Source organism: Microcaecilia unicolor, chromosome 9, assembly GCF_901765095.1.
Source record: "Microcaecilia unicolor chromosome 9, aMicUni1.1, whole genome shotgun sequence".
In the NCBI taxonomy this organism is placed as follows: Eukaryota; Metazoa; Chordata; class Amphibia; order Gymnophiona; family Siphonopidae; genus Microcaecilia; species Microcaecilia unicolor.
The window spans coordinates 28,425,904-28,452,095 of NC_044039.1; the positions used below are offsets into that span (position 1 = coordinate 28,425,904).

Here is a 26,192-nt window from a genome sequence, read left to right on the forward strand (position 1 = left end):
TTAAAGAACAGCAAAAAAAAAAAAAAAAAAAAAATCTAGAAAATGTAAAGTTATGATGTTTGACATTGTAGGGAGAATCTATAACCTAGGAGCCCATATTTACATGTGTTCCAAAGGCAAATGTTTACAGTACTAGCAGTTACATGAATATAGGTACACACACACATGCATGTAAGTGCTGGCGGGACACCTAAATGCTATTCTGCAAATACCCGTATAACTTATATAGCGTGTATTTACAAGGACAGCTTACACAAGGGGCAGAGCATGGGTGGGACTTAGGAGGACTCTCATTATGTACATCTCTGCTGCATTTAGGCACCCACACATCAGCTCTAGGGCTGGTATAACTGCAGATGCTGTTCTGTTATAGAATAGACACCTACCATGTGGCTTTGGGCATTTAAATGGAGATGCCCACTTAGAATTACCTCTTGTATGTATATTTCAAGTACATAAAGCACCTATTCAAAAAGCAGAAAATGCTTCTAACAGTAACAGTTTCTTAAATTAAAAATGCATCCCATTCAGTCTGTTCTATTCTCTCCAATCTTACTGTTTTCTTTATCAGCACAAGGGTATGTGTGGTGGGAATGAACAAAGATATGGAAAATAAATCTAGCACCATTATGGAAATAAATACACAGCCACACCCTGCAATGATGTGCAGAAGCTGAACAGAACTGTACATTAGTCTCCTTTCAGGTTTGTGTTTTTTTTTTTTTTTTAAATAATGTTAATGCTAGTTTACAGCTAGAACCAGGACCAGTGCAAGAGTGTTGGGTGCTCTACACAAGATTTGAGCCTTACCCTCCACCCACACAAAAAATAAACAATTTTCATTCTCTAGCCTGTCAGCTTCCCCATCCTACCACAGTTCTATAAAAAAAAACATAATTGGACATCATATTTTTTAAATATTAACTTACATTTGTAGGTAAAAGTATGTGCTGATGGTTCTTTGAGTTAATATAGTTATCATCAGGACTTACTGTTATGCTTGGATCGCAGCTGTTTTTTGCTGCCTGTTCTCCCCCACCCTGAAGCAGCTGCCCTAAGCAACTAACTTTGCCTAATGGTTGGGTTGGCCCTGGTTAGAGCGGCTCTGTATCACAAAATTATCGGTAGTAACATCCACTTAAAAACAGATGTCATGACCCTCTCCTGGGCCACAAAACAGAATATAAGATATCCAGGAGTCTGACCACGCATTCTATAAAAATAAAATAAAAAAGGCTAATGCATTAAAATCTACAAGTAACTCCCAACTAGTATAACACACTTGAAAACATGTGACTGCAGTTTGTCAAAAACTGCAGCAGGTGGTTGACATTAAATTAGAAAACTTGGGAATAGTAACAAAACTCTAATCTAAATTTCTTAAGCCATTAGGCATTTCATCATAACTAATACTTAGGCTAAAATCTAGCACCAAACTAGTTTAAAATTAGAACATTGAAGACAAGAGGTAATACACCATTAATATATGTTTCAGTTAGTGAACTGAGGTGCAGTTCTCTCTCACTGCATTAAAACTGCAGAACTAGTGCATAGGCTGTACATCAAAGTCCTTAAACAAAGCTCCCTCCCTGATGCTGAGCTCGAGCGTTGCCAATTTCAGGATTATGCTCCATGAAAGACTGCGACATCCACTGGTCATTTGGAACTTGCACACTGGGTTCCTGGCTGCATAATGCTGGTGAAAGAGAACAACAGGACGGATTTATTTCATTTATCATGACAATCTGCCTAAGACACCTCTACCCTGCTTTTCATAAACCACCTAGTGATATATCATGTGCCTATAAATAAATATTAAGCAGCACTACACAGCACAAGTTGGCCTCTGAAATAAGGTGAAACCTTCCCCCAGCCATGCTAGCCAAGGAGGTTTGATAACAGGAGACAGAATGAACCAATCTGGCCCATTATGTGGGCTGAAGCCAGTAGGCAGAGCTTGTTACCCTATCAAGTTTATTGTTTTGGGTGTACCAAGATGGCGGCTGCTTTGGGGAGAAGTAAAACCTCCTTGGGTGGAGACCAACTTCAGCCTTGTGATATCATGCTGTCTCCTTTTATCAAATCTCCTTGATGCTAACAGTCCAGATTTAGCAGTTGATGATTCATGCAGGAAACACTCCACGGAAAATGTCAGTATTAGTGTTTTAAAACAATACTCTCTGGTCTGCAGCTAAGGGTGGACAATCACCTTTCCTGCCTCTCCTTTTCTTCTCCCAAAGAGCTGAGAGCTGTAACAGATAGGGAATTCTCTCCTCTCTCTCAGGGGTTACGGAGGACATTCTAGTATGGGGTAGGCAAATACACCACCCAGGCTCTCAAGGATATCCACAATGAATATGTAGGAGATGGTGTACTGTACACAAAGGAGGCAGTGCATGCAAATCTCTCTCCTGCATATTCATTGTAGATATCCTGAAAACCTGACCCACCTGGGGCTCTCGAGTACCAAAACTGCCTACCCCTGTTCTTGCGGTAATATGTAATCTTTTTTCTACAGCCTAGACAGATCTAAGGGCCGTGTAAGAGGCAATAATCAGCTTATCCTCAAGAGATAAGGTTTCCATACCACCAGGCAAATCTAGGCAGTCAGCTGGTACAATGTGGAGTACAGGGAGAAAAAAAAAAAGGGTGGGGGTGGGAGAACATATCAAAACAGCCAGTAGAGTGGGGCAGGTGAGACAGCATGGCTGTCAGGAATCCTCATACCTATCAGCCAAAGAGACACTCAAGTTAGTTGGATGGGGCATCCTGAGTCTGTACTGCGACTCCCCACCACAAGCATGTTCAAAAAGTGTGGTTGCAAAGCCAGCACTTCAGCATAACTGCTGGCCTCATAACCATGCATTCTAAACGCATTCATGGTGATGACATTAAAAGAAGGGTGGAAAGTAAGTCAGGGTAAGCAAGGTGGGCACAAAGCTGATTTGCCTAGGACTCCCAGTACCCAACAACAACAACAACAATCATTTCTAAAGCGCTACTAGGGTTACGCAGCGCTGTACAATTCAAACATAGAAGGACAGTCCCTGCTCAAAGAGCTTACAATCTAAAAGACAAGAGAACAAACTAAAGACAAGTGAACAATCTAGAGGACGAGTGAACAGTTAATCTGATAGGGTGGATAGATTGGGGTATTTTATATTTCTCGAGCGGTTAGGCGCCGAAGGCAGCATTGAAGAGGTGAGTTTTAAGCAGAGATTTGAAGATGGGTAGGGAGGGGGCATGGCGTATGGGTAAAGGAAGATTATTCCAGGCATAGGGTGAGGCAAGGCAGAATGAGCGGAGCCTGGAGTTGGCAGTAGTGGAGAAGGGTACCGAGAGAAGGGCTTTGTCCTGTGAGTGGAGGTTGCGGGCGGGAACATAGGGGGAGATGAGGGTGGAGAGGTAGTGAGGAGCCGCAGCCTGAGTGCATTTGTAGGTAAGGAGGAGGAGCTTGAATTGTATGCGATATCTGATCGGAAGCCAATGAAGTGATTTAAGGAGACGGGTGGTATGAGTATAACGGTTTTGGCGGAATATAAGACGTGCAGCAGCGTTCTGAACGGATTGAAGGGGGGATAGATGGCCGAGTGGGAGGCCGGTGAGGAGTAAGTTGCAGTAATCGAGGCGAGAGGTAATGAGAGCGTGGACGAGAGTTCTGGTGGTATGCTCAGAGAGGAAAGGGCGAATTTTGCTGATATTGAGGAGGAAGAAGCGACAGGTCTTGGCAGTCTGTTGGATATGCGCAGAGAAGGAGAGGGAGGAGTCGAAGGTGACTCCGAGGTTGCGGGCAGATGGGACGGGGAGGATGAGGGTGTTATCAACACAGATAGAGAGTGGAGGAAGAGGAGAAGTGGGTTTAGGAGGAAAGACAAGGAGCTCGGTCTTGGACATGTTCAGCTTCAGGTGGCGGTTGGACATCCATGCCGCAATGTCGGATAAACAGGCCGATACCTTGGCCTGAGTCTCCGCAGTGATGTCAGGTGTGGAGTGGTATAGCTGGGTGTCATCAGCATAAAGATGATACTGAAAACCATGAGACGAGATCAGCGAGCCCAGTGAAGAGGTGTAGATTGAGAAGAGAAGGGGTCCAAGGACAGAACCCTGGGGAACTCCAACAGATAGTGGGATGGGAGTGGAGGAAGATCCATGGGAGTGTACCCTGAAGGTGCGGTGGGAGAGATAAGAGGAGAACCAGGAGAGGACCGGGCCTTGTAACCCAAAAGAGGACAGCGTGGCAAGAAGTAAGTCATGATTGACAGTGTCAAACGCGGCGGAAAGATCGAGGAGGATGAGGATGGAGTAGTGACCTCTGGATTTGGCCAGGAGCAGGTCATTGCAAACTTGCACCTTTCCTTCCTACGCCTACTACAATACTGTGCTGGAGTGTGGAGATCGTATTCCTTTTACTGAGTGTCTGAATCATAATAATCAGGCCTACAGACTGCTACTTCTCCTGATCAGAAGACCACCTTGATCTTTGACCAAAGATCAAGGGAAAAAAAAAGTGCAAGAAAAAAAAAAATTGACAATTTTTAAAGAGGCAAATTATCCATCCAATTTCTCTCTCTGAAAAGAAACATACGATACAAGAAAATAAGTTTGAAACAACCCCCTCCCCCCCCCCCCAAAAATAAAGAAATTGGAAAATTATATAGCAGAGACATCAGTAGTTTAAAGCTATGATTCTTTTTCTTTATCCTCATTAAAAAGGTGTTTTTTTTAATTAGGTCATTTGCAGCAAGCAAAAAAGCATAATAGTACATTGCCTCTGGAAATCCAGAGCAAGCTCTTATACAATTTATCATCTTAAAACTCAAAAATGCCCCCAGATCCCACCTCCACCCAAAATTTCCCTGTCTTTGTTAGGTCTTCATTAGATCTGCTGCTACTGTGGGCTACACTAAGATTCTTTAAAATTTAATAAGGACTAGCAAAAATTGTGCAGCTGAGCTTTTTCTTTGCTCTGTCATGGCCTCTTTTGGTTCTTACATCTAAGTTCTCTTTCTCTGTTGTTCAATTATGTATTTATAAATTACCTGCATCTTTGCATATTCTTTGCAATAAAATGAATACACTATGTTTTTTTATGGATATTTTTCAACTGCTTTGTAAAATTTCAATTAAAAAAAAAGAATGAAGTCTTGGTACAACTGGAAACAAAGCTATCCTCCATGGAAACGTCCATCAAAAATACAGAGAAAAAAAAAAAGATAAAAATTAAACCAAATGTAACTCTTTAGCTGTGTCTCCTATATTCACATGTCACCTACAACCAAAAGATATTCTGGAGAGGGTAGATAAGGGCTTCCTAAACCTATTCTGGCAACCCAATAGCCAATCCGTTTTTCAGGATATCCACAACAAACACATAGGAGGTAAATTTATACGCGTTAAAAAACCCAGTACATGCACATTTTGCCTTATGAATATCCTGAAAACCTGACTGGCTATGGGGTCACCATGGCAGGTTTGGGAAGCCTTGGATAGACAAATGGCAAAGTGAAAACATAGGAACAACTTTCAGAAGAAAACTGAACATATTTATTTCCTTAAAAGTTACATAAAATACATTAAGATATCCTTCTAATTTTTTAATGTAAAATCATCATAGGATCTTAAAGCAATGTATCTAAAGTTAAAAAAACACCACCACCATTTGTAAGGGTAAAAATAAGTGAAATACAATAGAAAGATAACAGTGAAATATTAACAGATGAGGAGCTAAAAAGATAAAGAATAAGAAATGCATACAAAATGTTTTACCCGTACTATCGGAGGGCAAGCCGCACAGTCCGCTTTCTCCAACTGTGGGATTTTCACCATAAGCTGCATCGTAACCTGGATCATGTCGCTCCTCCTTCACAGCCATTTTCTTGGCATCCTCTAAGAGAGCAACGATATGCAATCAATAAGCAATAATTCACTAAATAATACAATACAAAATTTACAACTGATTAAAACAGTAGTAGATCAGATACTTCAGTAACACTTGGAAACCATCTGGGTTTAAGAGAGACATCAGAAATTAGATAGGAGCAGAGCTGGGGCACCCTCAGCAAACCTTCAGTCTTGTATCCCTCTCCATTATTTTTTGGGATCCTAGTTTCCCCTTCCCCCTTCGAGATTTTGATAATCAAACTCAACAACCATGATCACCCTAATTAGACAATTCATCTGTATAAATGTCCACCCTCAATGTAGGTAAAAAGTACATGCTGATGGTTCTTAGACCTTGTGTGGCTGTCACTACCTATTATTTTGCTTTGGCTGTCCCTTCCCCACCCCTAAGCTGCTATCTTGGGGCCCTCTTCATTAAGCCGTGCGCTAGGTGCGCGAGCGTTTTTAGCGTGTGCTAACATTAAAAACACCCATATATTCCTATGTATGTCTATAGCGTTAGTGCACGCTAAAAATGCTAGTGCACCTTAGTAAACAGAGCCCTTAGTTTGCCTAATGATTAAGTGGGACATGATTTGAACATAGGGCAGCTTCTAGTACACATGGCATCTAACATGTTAATTTTTAAAGCATACTTAGCTACAGTGAAAGTACCTAAGAGGATGCATCTGTTCGTCTGTCTGTCTGTTTGTAAAGATGAGCATCTATGGGTGTGTGCAGTCGGCAAATGTTACGTGTCAGGTAGAAGAAAAGTTACAGAGTGTGATGAGGAGCATGAATCTGTGCTACTGCTCCAGCCAACTCTCACTGCTGTTTCGGGACAGCTGGACAAGCAGTGGAAATTAGTGCCACTGCTGATGTATTACCTGGGATTAGAGGGTCTGGAGAGGGGAAAGATGAATGCAGGGAAACATGCCTCTGTGCAAAGTCTCTGGAATGCACTTTCTAACTACTTGTGCTTTGCTAAATCTACTTAGATCTCGCACTCCTGTATATTTCTATTCATCTCTACGTTAATTTCATCTTAGCTGTCACTTTTACTAATATTTGTTAGCTTAAAACGTACAATATTAATTTGTAGAGCAGCACTCTTAAACGGAGTACCAGTCAAGTCACAGTGTAATGCAATGATGCACAGCAAGAAAAACCCTTAGTGTATTTCACGCGGTGTTTTTCAGTTCACTATTTGTCTTTTAGTGTCACGTTCTACATCCTACAATACCACCCCTGCAAGAAGTTCTGGACTGGCAGGACTTTTTTTTTTTTTATAAAGAGACAGATATAAACGAATAATTAGGAGCAAACATACCATGTGCAAGCTGTAAATCAAAGCTGTAGTTCACTTCCTGCACATCTCTGTTGGGCATAATACCCTTCATCTGGTCCCTCAAGTCTTTCAGCTTGATGTAATGGTGAACCTTATCCTGCGCACGAGGAAACTGAGCACATCTTGCACTTGACGACGGCATAACGTAACAGAGCTTTACAAGCAACAGACAGCAAATAAATACAGAGAAAATGAAAGAACAGCAAAAACAGCCAATAGGGGTTTGCAAAACGGATTAGCAATTTTAATAATGGTAACTTTTCAGTAAAAGTGAGAGTCTGTGAAGATTACTTTTGTTTTTTCAAAGACTGCTCCCTTCTGCCTGGAACAGACATAATTGTGTGGTCTCTACTACAGCACAGTTGGGCCTAGGGGTGAAGATTACAATTCTAATAACATAAATGTCATGTAATCTGCTATAATACACTATGAAGAGTAGAACAAGTTAATAAAATGAAACAAATCATTTGTAGCTGGAAATAATGGCTATGTTTTTAATCCCAACAACAAAGCTCTACATAAAGTCTCCTCGAGACAATGAACATTTGTAGGTTAGCAAATAAGTATGACTCCATTGTCAAAGGGGAGAAAAGTATGGTCTTGCCAAACATTTTCCCGACAGCAGAATACTTTCTTCCATAGTGCAGTATCTGTAAAACATTCCTTTCCTTGAGTCCTCCCAGACCAGCCTAGATGAGTGGGTTAAGTGCCCCTGCCAGTAAATTGAGCCAAACCCCCCCCCCCCCCAAAAAAAAAACCCCCAAAATAACCCAAAACAAGAACTCAGAGCCAACTTTCACTCCCCCTATAACTCCTTTGTATCTTATAATAAAGCCTTCTCCAGAGTAGCCCCCACGCTCTGGAATGAACTCCCTGAAAGGCTTCAGAAAGCAGGTGAAAGCTTGGCTCTTCAACCAGGCTTTAAGGGAAGACGTAAATTACACTAGCAGGACGTGTTTATCTACTCCTACCCTAGCCAAGATGTTCAAGCACCTTTCTGACCTCATTTGCAATTCTCTTTAACTAGTCCCTTATTTTCATACTCCTGATAACTCTATCTTATCTATATGTTCCATCTTTCCATACACCCCATGCTGTCTATTAAAATGTTTTATTGTGTTGGCATTATAACATACCATACTATGTATTGCTGTTTGAATATTTTTACTGCTGTACTTGTCTATTGCTTATGTTTGACTTATTCTTGCTGTACACCGACTTGAGTGAATTCCTTCAAAAAGGCGGTAAATAAATAAAAAATAATTCTTATGTTTTGGGTTTACATTTTACCCCCAGAGCCAAACCTAGTACAGCCAAAACCATCAGTTCCATGGTATCGCTCCATGGTGCAACCTCACCTTGAGTATTGCATTCAGTTCTGGTCACCGTATTTAAAAAAAAAAAAAAAAAAAAAAAAGCAGAATTAGAAAAGATTCAAAGAAGAGTGACCAAAATGATAAAGGGGATGGAATGCCTCCCAAATGAGAAAAGGCTAAAGAGGTTAGGCCTCTTCAGATTGGAAAAGAGATGGCTGAGGGGTGACATGATTGAGGTCTACAAAATCCTGAGTAATGTAAAGAACGGGTAAAAGTGAATCAATTTTTTTACTCTTTCAAAAAAAAAAAAAAAAAGTCTAGGGGACACTCCATGAAGTTACATGGAAATACTTTTAAAACAAATAGGAGGAAATATTTCACTCAATGAATAATTAAGCTCTGGAACTTGTTGCCGGAGGATGTGGTAGCAGCAGTTAGCGTCTATGGGTTTAAAAAAGATTTGGACAAGTTCCTGGAGGAAAAGTCCATAGTCTACTATTAAGACAGACATGGGGAAGTCACTGCTTGCCTTGGGATTGGGTAGCATGGAATGTTGTTACTATTTGGGTTTCTGCCAGGTATCTATGACATGCATTGGCCGCTTTTGGAAACAGGATACTAGGCAGGTCTGATCCAGTATGGCTATTTTTATGATCACTAACCCAGTCATGAGAATTTCATACACCAAGGACATAACTAGCTTCACAGTGGGCTACAAAATACTTTTTAGCTTTTCACATTTGTCAGACTGAGAACCCTTGACTGCCACAGCTTCCATAGGTAGTTTCTGGACAGGTCTGGTAGGACTCAAGCAAAGGAAATTAACAGGTAAGCCCAAATTTCCCCTTCCTATTGTCCATATCAGATCAGTCCAGATGAGTGGGATGCACTCAAGCTCTACACAGATCAGGTGGGAGAAAGCCACGATAACTCTCAGAACTCCAACACCCAAGCTGTCAAACTTCCAGACCTGCAAACCCATGCTGAGGCAATAGAAGCAAGGTAACTGTTCTACCAGTATCCTCTGGAAGACAGAGTCAGGACTACAAAGACCTATACTCTGAAGAAGTAGGCTAGCCGGCCCTCTGGGACCTGTCAACTCCTTTTGGTATGGTCCGAGGTGACCGTCTCCTCCAGGAATCGATACTTTAAAGACCACTGTTTGAGCCAGAGAAATACTGAGGAGCTAAAGGCAGCACCAGCTTCCCCCCCCCACCCCCATCTCATAGGGTGTGGTTAGTCCTGAGATGTTTTTCTCTGGCTCCATCTGCTGGCAGAGGACATAACCCACTCGCCTGGGCTGGACTGTTTTGGTCTAGATGATAAGAAAGATACTGTTCTGAGCTCTTACACACCTTCCCAAAAAGTATGCCACTATAACTAAATGGATAATTGAAGGAAAAACAAAAAGCTTTAAAACCAACTAATATTTAGGTTAGCTGGAATTATATAACTGAAGACCCACCAAGCTGAAAGCAGAGGCAGTCAAGTACTGTACAAGATTAACCCTCCCCCCCAAAGTGCTTTTTGATTTGTTTCAATTCAAATTGATATTTAGGATCAGTTTTTCTATAGACAAGGCAGTCTCAAAATAACCTTTCACTTTTCTGTTGCAATTCTCAGTGTGTATATATGGTTGTACCATCACACAAAGGGGCAAGAAATGTACCATCAGGTTCTATTTATAGGATTTTCTAATCAATATGTATATTCTGGATATCAGCACACACCTGATTCAGTTTAATTTGCATATTGCAGTTATTCTCAGAACCAGACTAGTCTGTGGACTTTGAAGGATGGAGCTGCACATCCATAAGTGCTGTGGTGAGAATCCATGGAAACTGAGTACAAACAGGTCTACTGTTTAACAGAATGCCCTAAAGCTCAAAGCCAATGACTTTCCCAGGTTTTCATCCACAGATACTTACAGTTTCTGTCTCTGGAACTTTGTGTGGCTGGAGCCCAAATTCAAATTTTTTAATCTTCACGCCAATAACTTCTTTACTAAACATTTCATAGATACCTTAAATTAAACAGACAAAGTATCAGAAAAAGTGCAATTTTCTAAAGAAAGAAAATGACTCAAACTGCAAGTATTAGGAACCTTACATTTTCCGTTAAAAACTGCTATTCGGGGTTTGTACTTCTGTAGTTTATGCATGAGAATTCGTCCTCCTTCCCGAAACTCTTTGCTACAAATACCAAAAAAAAAAAAAAACCCTTCAGCATAATACAAGATCACAGTGAAGGCTGGGCACAGATATCACATGCAGTCCTACACCACCTGGAGAGCTCCTTGATTCCTGGGGTCGTCCTTTCCACCATGTTGGTAAATCCAATTCCATACTTTGCAGGTAACGTATGATCATCCAGATGATTCAGCTGTTGGTCACTTAATCCTGACATGAAAAGACACTTCCCTGTGAGCAGGAAACAAGACTTTAGCTACTTTCATCTGGAAAGACTTTGCAGATCACCATAATAAAGGAGTCGACACAAACAAAAACAAATGTATTTCCACTATTCCCCCCAAATGGTCCTGTGTATGTGTCTGCAGAAACCTTATTGTTCAGTTGATGAAAATGTTTCATAGGTCAGTCATAAAATGCTCTTTGCAGCCACCTAGATCAGCCTTATGGCTAATTTACTCTTAATTAATAATTACTCTTAATTAATAATTTAGTATTTTCTCAGTCTCCACCTGCTGGTAGGCGAGCACAACCCATCAGTCCAATCCTGGTCTGGAGGGACGCTAAGGAAACTGAGGTTACCACAACATGCAGTACATATTTTTGTACAAACAAAATTTAATTCATACAGCCTGATATTCAAAACCAATTATCTGGGTAGCAGCACCTACTACCCAGGTAAGTGCTGCTGACCAAAGCCAATCATTGATTGCACTTACTCGCAGCGTATATTTTGGGCACATTCTTTTCCAATTTTTTTAACGTTTACCCAAGCATCGTTTTGAACAGATGCTCAGCATGGCTGATTATCCTGAAGTCATAACATGCTATTCAATTAGGGGTGGGCAACGATTAAAATTTTAATCAAAATTAATTGTGGTATTAAAAGTTGGACTTGTATGATTAGTCTTATCTTTGGGCAGATGGCTTGGTACTAGTAAATTCCCACTGCATGGAAATTTTTAAAAATGTGCTGAATATAATGAAAAGTTGCACTTCCTTCCCACAGCACATTGCTCCCCCTCCCCTCCATACGGGTAACTACCTTTCTCCTCTCCTGCTACGTCCTTCCCCTGTATATGCACCCAAGTATCTCCCCTTCAGCTATTAAACCTGTTACCCCTTACATATAGATACCCGTTTCTGTTCTCTCCTGCTGCTGACCCAGCATACAGGTCTAGCGTCTCCCCCCCCCCCCCCCCACACACACATTTATCTTAACATGTATCTGGCTCTTCATAGGGTCTCTGGCAATGATTTTCCATGTTCTACTTGCAGCTGGCGACAATGCTTTCCCTCTGCTACATTATAGCAAGGTGAAATAGGATAGGCAGGGGAGAGAAAGAAATGCTGGACAACAGATGGGTTAAAAATTTTGATCATGATTAAAAAAATGTAATTATAGTTAAAAAAAAATTTAAAAATCCCATTAATAATGTACTAAATGCCCACCCTTAATTTGAAGGCATTTTTTGTTAATTAAAAAAAAAAAATACAAACCAGAAGCCCTACAGTGAAATGTAATAGAAATGTGAAAAAAATGGATTTTAAATATCTGAAATTATTTGGGTCAATATTCAGCCAGCGCAGTCAAGGTTTTTTTGTTTTTTTTTTAAATTTGTTTAAACTGCAGCTTCTGTGGTGGAAATAAATTCAGATACTCGTTGCCAAAATCTGGATTCAGCAGTGACTGGTGCCACTATCTGGATAGCTGTGATAACTCTCTCTGCTCTTCAGATAGCTAATTTTGTCTGGATAATTAACTGATTAGCAAACTGAATACAACCAGCAACCAGATAACTCAGAGAACTGTCCTTACTCTGCCCACAGCCACTCCAGCGCTTTGCACATAATTCTGCTGAAAATTAAAATTTTTAATCACACAATTAATTGCAATTACAACTTTTGATTGTTGTCCACTTCTACTTCAAATACAATGAAATGAGCTTAGGAGAATTTTTTTTTTCCTTGAAGGGGTTGGGTTATTTCTGGTACCGCTGTTTTTTGCCTACATTATTGTGCTACCAGTTTAATAAGAACCAGAGTTCAATTCTGGCTAATGGGCCTTCATTTGTAACTACCCTGGGATTTTCCTCTCCCACCAACATACCTACTCTGGTCACTGCAGTGAAAGTCTTTCCAGGACCTGCATGCATCAACCTTAAGAGATGACCCATGATTTCCTCCCGTGACTCAGGAATCAAAATTGGGGATCTCACAAATGTCAGTACACAACACTGCCACTCGGCTACCAGGCTGGTTTCTCTATTAGGTTATGTTTAGTTTAGCTCAAATGGTAAGGTCAGTCCATAGATGCCCAACAAAAATCAAACAGAAGAAAACACAAATCAGCTATTGACCATTACTAAATATGGCTGTTTTGGCCCAGAATTGTCTAAGGTCAACAAAGAACCAGATTCCAAAATCATGTCTGTCCACAATAGAAGATATTTACCTTTAGGATACCTGGTCTGATATTGCTGGATTAGCTGGCAAGTAAAACTGAATCATTTGCTCCAATTAATGGTGCCTATTTTTACACAGTTAATCCAGAAAGAGCACAGAACCAGTTTCACTACAGCTGAACTCAGTTTTATTTGGACAGCACCTATATTTTAGTGGCCACGACTGTTATGAATAGACACTGCAAAATTCAAATATGAAATATGCAATGTGGGGCAAAATGAGGTATCTTAAGTTTCTTTTTTTTTTGCTTTAAATTATGAAAACTATTAGTTAAAAATGAGCTCTGCTTGAAAATCTTTTTTTCCTAGGAGATAGAGAATGTAAAAACCACGTTAAAAGCAAAGGGATTGACATTCTGCATGGTTTAAGAGGGCAGGTGAGGCACTTGCCTACTTAAACCACACTGAATGAGCTGACCTGTGTAATTCAGTGGCACTAAACCATCTAATTCTGCGGAATGTTGGTTCTGCCCACCCTGGCACAATTTGTGCAGTACAAAATGTTACAGAAACCAGAGAAAACTAAAAATAAATAAATTAACTATTATAAAAAAACTAGTAAGAAATGCCCGTTTCTGGAAAAAATGAAACGGGCGCTAGCAGGGTAATCCACCCCCCCGTCCTCCCTCCCGAGTTGCAGACACCCCCTCCGTGCCTCCGTTCCGAGTTGCACACCTCTCCTCTTCCTCCGTTCGTCCCTCAGTGACGTGGTTGCGAGGGCCGCCCCGCCCTCAACGTCATCGCGTTTTGACGCGAGGGCCGCCCCGCCCTCAACATCATCGCGTTTTGACGCGAGGGCGGAGCTACAGTGACTGGAGCCTGCAGGCCAAACCGGATATCTCGGGCGCCTCAAGTTTCCGGCTTGAGGCTTCAAAGTGCCTTTTATATATATAGAAGATCAACTTCAAACCAAATGTTTATGAAATTTTTTTTTTTAATGTGCTCAGTTTTTTTGGTGTTTTACTACGACTCGAAGGCTCAAGATATGTGAAATCACCTGTATCACCATCATAGCACACCCTACCTGTTTTGCTCTGGCTTGAGACTAGCACAGCCCTTGTACACCGGCACCCTACTGAACATTGAACAATACTGCACCAGCTACAATTTACACAAAGCTAAGTTTTTACTATTTCATCTTTTAGATGCAGAGATTGTTCCTGATGTTCTCTGACTAGTTAGTGGTGTGGAGGTAGGGTGTGCTATGATGGTGATACAGGTGATTTTACATATCTCGAGCCTTCGAGTCGTAGTAAAACACCAAAAAAAACTGAGCACATAAAAAATTTTTTTTCATAAACATTTGGTTTGAAGTTGATTTTTTATAATAGTTATTTTTAGTTTTCTCTGGTTTCTGTAACATTTTGTAGTGCACTAATTGGGAACAGAATAACTTCTTAAACCCAGGATTAGCTTCTGACAATTTGTGCAGTGCCAGGGTGAAGATGGGGCAGACTAAAAAGTCACGCAGATGTAAGTACTGGTGATATTTAGTGTTGGTGCCCACGCACAGCTAATAGGGCAGACAGAATAAAAATAAGTTCTATCTTCACTCGGTTAAGTATGCGGGTACCGGCACTCACATAGCTTCCGGATCCACTGAAGACCTAGATATGCAATGCTGCTATCCTGATGTGGCCTGGCACTGAATACCTGGGTCAAAATATCTTTAAAATTTGCTGACCACCAAGGCTGAATATTGGGGGTAAAGAATCTACTGCATTTATTACTGATGAAATGTATTAAAGAAAAAAAGTGAAAGCTTACAGAAGTGATTTCCAGGTCCAGGATAATGATGCCCTTTGTAGGCTGCCATTAAGCCCGGGTTTATACCAATCTGCAGAACAAAGCATGATAGATCCTAAATGCCCAAAAACAGCCACATACAGACATAAAAAAACATCTCTGCTCTTAGCATTTTTGCTCTTAGAAGAAAAAAACATAGTAAACAACCTAGGTCAAAATTCATACCCTCTCTTGCTGTTTTTAATTTGTTTCCTACTATCTGGGCTAGATGAGAGCTGGGAGGTCAGATAAATTGACTGGTTTGATATTAATCCTGCCTTTCAGCTCTGAAGTATAAGATCAATCATGAAATGGTTTCCTGTCTTCTGAACACTGCAGTCTTACATCTGGCCATTTCATTATTCTGAAAGTACCCTTTCCTCTTTGGCACTGTGCGTACCTCACTACCCTAGATCTTTTACCCTGCTAGGCCGCTCTACAGCCTACTAAGCAGACCCAATATACTCTGCTTTTCACCCCATCTTCTTTAATTATTGCTTCTTTAGTACAACTTGGTTCTCATTTTACCTATCTCCCTTCTGGTTTCTTGGCATGGCAACCTTCCTGCCCCTTACCCTGGGGTTCTTCAGTTTATTTCTCTTCCCTATCCATAGTTCTTCACTGGTACTAGAATTTCTCAGCTTGACATCCAGTATCACTTCTATGCTGAGGATTCATTGCTCCCTTTCTTCCCTCTGTTCTCTCACATAATTTCTGCTACGTTCATCTGGATGGCTTCCTGCTGTTTCAAACAGAATAAAGGAAAAACAGATTAATCTATTTCCCCCCAAATGCCTTGTCTCTTGTCTTTCTTGCCTCCTAGAGGTTCTTTAGCTCACCTTCTCTCATCTGCTGCAAATAATTCTGGAAGCCAGTTTTGACTCTTCTTCCTTCATTGTCTTGGAAGCTATACCTTGAACATTTGCATTCTGAACTTCGTATGTATCCAGCCCTTTCTCACCACTGACATTGTCTACTTTGGGAGACTAAAATTAAGATATTACAGCTAGACTGCAATTGTGATGATTGCTATGGTCTTATCTGGCAGAATAGTATAAAATGGCTAAACTTGTGCTGTTCAAACCAATAACTGGACAAATTTTCAGCAAAAAAAATCAATTTGTCTGACAAACTTGCAAGCTGAAAACTTCACTACGATTGTAAATCTCTTGTCTAATATACATTCGATGATACTGAAATTACTTTTTCTCTTAGGAGATATATATATATATATATATATATATATATATATATAATGCACTCTGACTTCTTCAAATTTCTTCAAACACTGATTCAATTATTCATAAAATCTTGCATTCTAAAGCACTTAGCATAAATCTTAATGCCCAACGGGGGCTCTTCGTTTCACTTTTAATCAAGCTTCTTCAGGGGACTAAGTGCTCACATTACTTTACTATAATCAATGCCAGACTTCAAACATGCACTTACTAACTGCACAATGCTGATGTCTTTTTCCTCTATTTAAGATTATATATATATGAATATGAGAGAGAGAGAGACAGTAATTTGAGTATCATATCGAATGTATATTAGACAAGAGATTTACAAACGTAGTGAAGTTTTCAGCTTCCAAGTTTGTTACACATTGATTTGTGTTGTTAACATACTAATGAAGAAGTCCGACTTACAATTACAATATCTAGATTGAAGGTGAGAATGTCCGGTAAAGTCTTGGCCAGGATTTCTGCTTCAGAGACACCATTGAAACGATCCACTTTCCTTTTCACTTTGAAGGAATCGGTGATCTTTTCCTGTTTCCCTCCAGACTTGGCAGCTTTAGGAACTTTTGGGGCTTTAGCAGCAGGCTTCTTTGGCTCAGTGCATTTGGTTCTTTTTCTGTTTCTTTTTGCAGGCTCTAAAATACACATTTAAAGTTGCAGAAGAGCATTTTATTCATTTCATATCAATTCATGGTAATTATGGCCTAAAAGAGTCACATTGCTTAAAATGATCACAGGTAAATGGGTTAGGGCCAGGGCAGTGGCGTTCCTGGGGGGGGGGCTGGCACCCGGGGCGGATCGCCGATGCGCCCCGCCCCCCAGGTGCAGCGCCCCCCCCCCCAGCGAAAGGACACCCCTGCGAAGGAACACCCCCCCCCCCCGCCGAGTGCATGCCGCTGGGGGGGGGGGGGGGTGCCACACTGCCTGCCCTCCGTTGGTCCATGCTTCTTCTCTGCCCCGGAACAGGAAGTAACCTGTTCCAGGGCAGAGAAGAAGCAAGGGCCAACGGAGGACAGGCGCGCGCGGCACCCCCCAGCAGCGGACTGCCCCCCCCCCCTAGGAATGCCACTGGGCCAGGGCCAGATTAAGGCCAACTGATGCCCTAAGCACAACCCAATAATAGTGCCCCTCGGCCTTTCCATACATCAAGGCTCAATAAGTGCTGAGAAACATACACATCATATATATTTATAATTAGAAAAACACAGAAATTATGTTAGATAATGGGTGTGGCAAACAGAAGTAAAAGAGTTAAGGGCATGATAGCTTGGGGGGGGGGGGGGGGGGGGGGAAGACCTGTAGTGCCCCAAGCATGTGCTTATTTTGCTTAAACAGTTAATCCCAGGGTTGGTTAGGGCTTTTCATCTTGGAGAAGGGATGGGTGACAGTCAGGGGATTTTGGCACACTTCACCTTGGATGCTCTGAGCCAGTGCCTCGCCTAGCTCATGGTTTAAGCAAGCCCTGATGAGAGAGGATAGGACACAGATCTATAAAATCATCATAAAGGTGGACCAAGTAAATAGGGAAAGGATATCTTTTTAAACAGAATTACGAGAAGTGGACACTCCAAGAAACCAATAGATTTAAAATAACCTGAAAAATATACATTTTTTTCTAGAGCTGTAGCAAATAGCATATTTTACTATTTGGCACTGAGCTTTTAACATAACAAATAATAAAAGAAGCAACGTGAAATCAGAGATCAAGTGTTTATTTCAGTAGGATTTAGCACAATAGAGCCCCAAATTATTTGTATTCCAGTTTAAATCACTATTCAGCAGAATACGAATAATAATGTATTCAGGGCCAAATTGAACTGAACATAAATATTCGGTACAGCCCTAATTTTTTCAATGAATGTAAAATTAAGCTGTAGAATTTGTTGCCAGAAGATGTAGTCGAGGCATCTAGCATAATTGGATTTTAAAAAGTTTATGGACTTTTCTTCCAGGAACTACTTATTAGTCCATTTAAACTTGGGAAAGCCCTTGCTTATCGCTAGGTAGAAACAATAAAGAATATATAGATCTATCCTGTGGGATCCTTCTGGGTACCTGCGATCTGGATTAACCACTATTAGAAACTGGTCTGACCCAGTACGGCACATCTTAGGTAAAACAGTGAAAAAGGAAGACAAGCATCAGAATCCATTACCATGTTTGTAAAATTCAAGAGTGCTCCATTACAGGTTTTCTAGGCACCTCAATGGAAATTCAGTCTCATGCAATTCTATAGGACACCCACTAAGGGTAATAGGTGCCATTTTGATGTCACCTCATCTCCTGTTGTGTTTTGAGCTTTGCTATCACAATTGACTTATGAATAGCCACACACACTCTGCAAGCTTAGTTCATTGGGTGGGACGTGCAAGTTATGACAAAGGTGTGCTAGGTTACATGGTGTGTACCAGACAGATGCCTTGGGCACCTGGGAATGTAGCAATCAGCTTTGATGCATGCCTGGAATGTCCAACTTGTTTACCCAAATTTCTGATGGATCCACCCTCACAGGGAGCTCCAAGCCCTCTTCTAACACCCCATAGGCCATTCATCTTCCTTGTCGCGCTCATTGTCGAAAAGGGACAGAGTGGACAGGTTGGCCATGGACTCTTGACCAAGAAGGTCCTGGTGGGGGCGCAGATGACCCACACAGGTTTTGCGAAGGGGCAGAGCCACCAAGTCGGAGGAGAGCAGAGGCACCAAGGTTGAGGACAAACCTGCCATGTGCAGCGCCTGAGACTGGACACGCTAGTGCCTCCTGTGCACTATGTCCAGAGCCCCCAACGGACCCATCCCCTCCATGGGAGCTGCATCCTTGTTGGAGGCCTCCCCACAAATATTTCACAACACAGAGGCAGGAGACAACACATGGCGTGCCTGACAGGCTACGCAACGGCATGCCTTTGTCACTTGAACCGCCATAGGGAGTGCCCAAAAGTGGCAGGAAGAAGGCCCTAAACCCTCCAGTGCACTGAACACATGGGAAAAATGCACAGAAACAAGGCCACGGAGAACAGGAGGCAAGAGAACGGGGGACAACCCGTCCTCCCCACTCCTAAGCGCTGTGCTTTTGCTGCTTGTTTGTGCTTTTTATTTTTTGTTTGTTTTTTTTACTCCAGAAGCTCCAGTTCCTTGCCGGCCGCCTGAAGGAACCCCTCTCTATACAGGGGAGAAGGCATTTCATTTGTATAGAGTGTTTTTTTTTTCATGTAACGTTCTCATGCATACTGATTAAGGAATTTCATTTGTATTGAGCGGACGTATGTTATCTATGTTATATGAATGTTCTTCCATGCTAATGTATTATTCATATTCTGCTGAAATGTATCATATTTTTGTTACATGATTGTTTTACAGTGCTGTTTGTTTATATTTCTGATATGGTATCATGCTGGTCCTATTATTAGGTTTCAATTTGACATCTCCAAGTTTACCTGACTAACTGTATTCATGCTTATATTTGGTTGTACTACAGATATGCTGTTAACAAAATTGTAAGCAACTCCACCTTGGGTGAGTATCTTCATGAAGGCAGTTAATAAACCTCAATAAATCAATCTCTGTTGTGTCAACAATATAAAACTGTTGCTTCTTTACGATCTGCTCAAAGGAACAATTTGTAACAAAACATTCCTATTTAACTGGAAACTTTATCTATTACAAAGAAAAACCCATCCTTCTATCTCCCATAGCTCAAACCTTCTTGCCAACATAAAGCACAACCCAATTTCATAATGAAGCATATGTAACATACAATTATAACTGAATGCTCCTTGTGATCCTGGGCAAGCCACTTAACTCTTCACTGCCCCAGGTACAAAAAACTGTGAGTCCACTAGGGACAGAAAAAGTACCTGCATATAATATACAGTTAAGCTCTGGAACTCACTGCCAGAAGATGTGGTAACAGCAGTTAGTATATCTAGGTTTAGAAAAGATTTGGACAAGTTTATGGAGGAAAAGTCCATAGACTATTACTGACACAAAAATGGGGGCAGTCACTGCTTGCCCCAGGACTGCTGGCATGGAATGTTGATACTAATTGGGTTTCTGCCAGGTAATTGTGACCTGAATTGGCCACAGTTGGAAGCAGGATACTGGGCTAGATGGACCATTGGTCTGACCCAGTATGGTATTCTTATATCAAATCCATGACCCTTTACCCTTAACCAAAAAAACAAAAAAACCCAGAATAAAATGTAGAAAAGGGAAAAAGATCCACCCCTCCCCCTTCTACCCTCCATCGTAGAGACCAAGCATCCAAAGCTCTTCAAGGAATTAAATTTTACCAACTTGCAAATTTAACATATGTATTTCAATTACAGGTTTGCAACACAAATCAGTTTAGAAACATTGGGAGCATTTTCAGATAAGTATAAATATTAGGTACATAAATCATTTAAGCACATTCAATTTTACAAAACACTAGATTCTTTAAACTTTCTTTTCTCCTGTCTTTCAGATTTCCGGAGACCTTCAAGGATCTCAACATGTAAGTTTTCCTCTACTCTTTTTTTTTTCTTCTTTTAGTTCTCTCTCACTTATTGTTCAGGTTTCCTGTACTGTTTTCTCTTATGTGCACTTTTTTAAATAGTTTCAGTCACTTAGCTGCTCTCTTTGTTTTCTCTCTCTGGCTCTCTTGAACGTTGGGCGCCTTTTCTTTCAGGTGATGATCTCCAGCATCAACTTTCTTCTAGTCTTTTCCTAGTAACATGTTCTCACCAATACAGCTCCTTCCCAACTGCCAGCCTGAGCTGTTTGTCACTCTCCTGAGAGTTCCATCAGCATGCGGAACACTCAACGCATGCACACAGACCACTCAGTTTCACTGCACTGCTCAGTCTTCACACCAGATCCAGAATGAGCCAGGTAATCTTTTAACATTTAACCCATAGGGTTACACAAGACTCTTATTTACCGTGGTCCCCAAATTAGGGTCCAAAACGGTTTACAAAATATAAATATAACATAGCAATTCCCGTTTAGTCACAGATCATTCAATTTAAAATTTCAGGAATAAAAACATTTTGAGCACTCTACGCAATAATTCATATGAACATAAACATCTCACCGAACAGGGGGAGCATATTCCTAACTTCCACAGATTTATAAGAAAATGAAAATTCCAGTAATCTTTTAAACCTTACGCCCTTAAAAAAGGAGAGATCAATACTAAATTAAACCACAATCTAGAGTTACTTCTCCCAACTAAATGATGGGATTTTGCAAAAATCTCTGAGGTCTGAACCATTGCTCATTGAAACAAAAACCCCATTTCATCTAAGGTACAGGCTGTTTGTTATCTAAGTAAGATGTCAGAGTTGTTAGATTACCTGGAATGGATTGCCGAGTGCTTTCTGGATCTGCCAGACATCTTCCTGTATGCTGCTCATTCATATTTTCCATGAAAAGAGATGAATCCGTCACTTGATGAAATGGAAATGAATAACATGGCTGCTCTTGCTTAATATAAAACCTTAAAAGAAAAAAAAAAGGGGTGGATAACCTGATGAATATATATTCAAGCATCTTAATACATAGATAATCTTAATAAATATCTTGTAGGTCATTAATAGTGACACTTTTTTAATAGAGTTGGAAATGGTGGCAAGGGGAATCACTGCTAGGGAACTGTCGCTATTTTTGCTCTCCCTCTCCTGATATTTGCCAAACTGCAGACTACTAGCTACATTATAAGAATGGTATGCAGCATTTCAAAACTTCACAAAGAGCTACAGTAATATTCATTGTGAAAGGGAAACAGGACTTGATATGCCACCTTTCTGAGGTTTTTTTGCAACTACATTCAAAGCGGTTTACATATATTCAGGTACTTATTTTGTACCAGGGGCAATGGAGGGTTAAGTGACTTGCCCAGAGTCACAAGGAGCTGCAGTGGGAATTGAACTCAGTTCCCCAGGATCAAAGTCCACTGCACTAACCACTAGGATACTCCTCACGTCTGGGTCAAGTTATTATTTTGTGTATGTACTCAAATAGCTGTCTTTCATTTTTCTTGAATCTCAGGAATCAGCTATATCAGCAAAAGCAGCACAAACTGGCTGACATTTTCTGTTGTTATCTGATGGCTCCCTTCTCCACGGGCCAATCCAATCACATTGTGTGTAAGGATGTTTGAACATGAATCATAGGGCAAAGGATTTGCTGTAGGGTAACACAGTAGATATAAACCAAAATAACCCATTTAATCTGCCCAATAAAAGGCTAGAGTTGAAATGCTGCTCTGTGTTGGCTATCCCCACCCTTCTCAGACATGCAAACAGTATGAAGACATTCTAGGCATCCTCCATTTTATCCGTAAGAACTATTTCTTTTTGTTGCTCCTAATGCTACCTCCTTACAGCTTCATACTATTTCCCCTAATTCTACAGCTTCCTACCTTCTAAAAATAATTTCTGAGCATTAATACCTTTCAAGTACTTAAAATGTCTGTACCAGATTTGGGATCACGTGACAAGATGGCGGCACATTAGATCGTGGCTTGTAAACTCCCGAACTTTGTTTGCCAAAAAGAAAACTCTTACCTCGCAGAAATGCCTCATACTAAACGGAAAGGTTTGGTCAGGGGTGTTGCCTCGACGCCCAGACCCCCCGTTGGGCAACAAACAATGGAGAGATACGCCACAATCTCATCTACTCCGATATCCGGGGGCACTCCCGCTGCTTCTCTGGGAGGAGACCAAGAGAGCCTGGGACTTGATGTTACTCTATCTCCCCCGGAACTCGTGCCACCACCCCAGCCCGAAGGACGCTGCTTTCAAAGGGGTTCCCTGGGACCGGAACTGGTTGCGCAAGGGCCCTTGAATCGAGGCGTGGAAGCGGTGAAGACCGACGGAGAGAAGAGAGTTTTCTCTCCTCTTGAACCGAGAGTTCAGGGCATCAAATCTGGGGAGGTGACGCTGGAGAGTATTTGGGAAACTCTCCAGCGTTTGGACCTATCAGTAGCCAATTCCACAAAAGAAGTTTCAACTCTTGTAAGTAAAATGGATGTACTAACTAGTAGTGTGGAAAATATAAAACAAGATTTTCAACAGCAAGTAACGGAGTTAAAACAAGAAGTGAAAACTTTGCAAGAATTTAAGTTAACAACAGTTAAAGATAGGTTATTTACCCACCGAAAAATAGAACAGATTGAAAATTTTCACCGTAGATTAACATTGTGTTTCTTGAATTTTCCAAAGTCCGCGGGGGTTAGTCCACTTGACGCATTCAAGAAATATTTATCTGAAATTTTGCATTATACTCCAGAAATGTTTCCTCCAATAGCCAAGATTTACTATATACAGCCAAAGAAATCAGACAATTTACAATCTGGTTCTGAGATAACTGCATTACCAACTCAAAACAAAGATATTCTTAATTTGACTGATTTTCTACAGACCTCTATGACTGCAGATTCGGAAAGATGGACTTTATTAGTATCCTTTGTGTTTGAGCAGGACTTGGAAGCGCTCAAACGATTATATTTCAGAAACGCAAATGTACTTTTCCTAGGTAAGAAGGTATGGATGTTCCCAGATGTAACTAAATCTACACAAGAGAGAAGGAAAGCTTTTCTTTCTCTTAGGGCTGAAACTTTAGCCTTGGGGGCATTCTTTTACCTTAATTATCCTTGTAAATGTGTGGTTAAGTACCTAGGGATAAAATATGTATTTTTCCAACCTGAACATCTTAGTGAATTTGTTAAAATTAAGAAATTGACTGCTGGTTAGTACCAATGCTGAGATAATATTTAGAATGGATTGATGTGTGCTAAGCTATATAGTGCTTTGTTTTGTTTTTCCTTTTAAAGACTTCTCCTGTTAAATTTCCTTCACGTGATCTTTGTTATTGTGGTCTAACAAGGATAATATAATTATTTTGAAGTTACTTTATTGTATAAAAATATGGTTCCGAATTACCTGTACAAGTTTGTATATGGCTTGTAAATAATTCTAAAAGCATAATAATAAAAAAAAATGTCTGAACAAGTGGTTCCCAACACTGGTCCTGGAGGCACCCCAGCCAGTCAGGTTTTCAGGATATCCACAACAAATATTCATGAGAAGAGTGGTGTGGTAGCCGTGTTAGTCCACTTTTAAAGGTAATCAATAGAAATCAAACAAAATAAAACATGGAAAAGAAAATAAGATGATACCTTTTTTATTGGACATAACAATACATTCCTTGATTAGCTTTCGAAGGTTGCCCTTCTTCGTCAGATCGGATCTGACGAAGAAGGGCAACCTTCGAAAGCTAATCAAGAAATGTATTACGTTATCTCTATATATAAAAGGCACCACCAACGTTCTAAATGAAGCCTCCAGCCGGAAGTGTGAAGGGGGAGAGATATCCGGTTTCCCCACGAGTGTTTGCCCCGCCCTCGCTCTCTCTGTAACACAAACAGTGAAGGAAAACACAGCAAAGCACAAAATCAAATCGCTCTCTCTGTAACAGTGAAGGACTCAGAGGGGGGAGGGGAGAGAGGGCAGAAGCCCTCACTATCTCTGTAACACAAACGCAGCACAGCAGGAAACTTAACACTGAAGGACTCGACTCCGAGGGGGGTGGGGACAGAGAGCACAGGGGAAGGGAGAGAGGGCAGAGACACACACACTCCCACATGCACACAGAAGAAAACCTTGCTAGCCCCCGTTTCATTTGCATCAGAAACGGGGCTTTTTTACTAGTGTCCAATAAAAAAGGTATCTTATTTTCTTTTCCATGTTTTATTTTGTTTGATTTCTATTCATGAGAGAAATCTGCATGCCTGCAACAAGTCTGAGAAAAAAACAGGGGAGACTGTCTACTGGGTAAAGGGTCAGGAGACCTCAATTGAAGAGCACTTCTCCAGAACTCACTCAGTCCATTTCATGTATCAAAGATTCATTTGCTGTAGCTTATTTCCATACCAAAACTCATGGACTAAGCTACTGTAAATGAATCTTGCCTTGATAAACGAAAATTAAACACATTGCTCAAACATGACAAAAAAAAATAGACCCAATGAGTTTCGGAAGAACACTGAGTGGAGGAGTGGCCTAGTGGTTAGAACACCGGTCTTGACATCCAGAGGTGGTGGGTTCAAATCCCACTGCTGTCCTTGTGAACTTGGGCAAATCACTTAACCTGCCATTGCCTCAGGTACAAATTTAGATTGTGAGCTCTCCTGGGACAGAGAAATATCCAGTGTACCTGAATGTAACTCACCTTGAGCTACTACTGAAAAAGGTGTGAGCAAAATCCAAATAAATAAGGTATCAAATACCCTTTCTTTAGCCCTTAATATAGTAAAGCTCTGGAACTTACTGCTGGAGAATGTGGTATATGTACTTAGCACAGCTAGGCTTAAAAACAGTTGGGATACGTTGTTGGAGGTAAAGGTTATCCCTACGGATCGGTATCATCCAATCGTGCTACTGTTGAAGATTCTGCCCGATACTTGTAATATGGCTGGCCACTGATGGGGGCCGGGCTACATCGACTTTTGGTCTAACCCACCTAGTGAAGCAGTTTTTATATTCTTATGATCATTTCTTTCAAACGGAGGCATTAAACTTATTACAATATATTTCCGAATTGCGAGGCACGAACTTTTCTAGTTCCAAATAAACTGCATAACTCCAGCTGCTTAAATTCCTTTCAGACGGATCAGCGCATGCACACAGAACATTAAAATAAACAAAAAAAGTCCTTCGTTCTCTCTATAGACGGGTAACTTTAACTTAGCGCATGCGCACTTTCTCAAAATGGCCGTTTGTGGTCAGGTCTGGGATTTGCCTCCTGTTTTTAGACTTACCTGCCGGAGTTTTCGGTCTCCATTTCACAGCGCTGCTAACGCTTAACCTGAGGAGCAATAATTTACAGTATTAGTATTGTTTTACTAATATTTTCTCTTGCACACTGAACGATCTCGTTAATCACCACCAAGCGCACTTGGTACTAGTGGCGGCTAGTCATTAAAAAAA

General features: G+C 40.9%; 1 protein-coding gene across 1 annotated transcript; it reads right to left on the bottom strand.

Annotated features, from left to right (window-relative positions):
* Positions 1 to 26,170, bottom strand: TDG (thymine DNA glycosylase). Its single transcript, XM_030214264.1, has 10 exons — positions 26,024 to 26,170; positions 21,558 to 21,700; positions 16,633 to 16,859; positions 14,966 to 15,035; positions 10,829 to 10,964; positions 10,654 to 10,736; positions 10,473 to 10,567; positions 7,211 to 7,382; positions 5,767 to 5,886; positions 1 to 1,696 (listed from the first exon to the last, which is right to left on the bottom strand). Exons 1-10 carry the CDS (start codon positions 26,044 to 26,046, stop codon positions 1,572 to 1,574), a joined length of 1,194 nt encoding a protein of 397 aa, XP_030070124.1. The 5' UTR covers positions 26,047 to 26,170; the 3' UTR covers positions 1 to 1,571.
* Between the last annotated feature and the right edge of the window lie 22 nt (positions 26,171 to 26,192).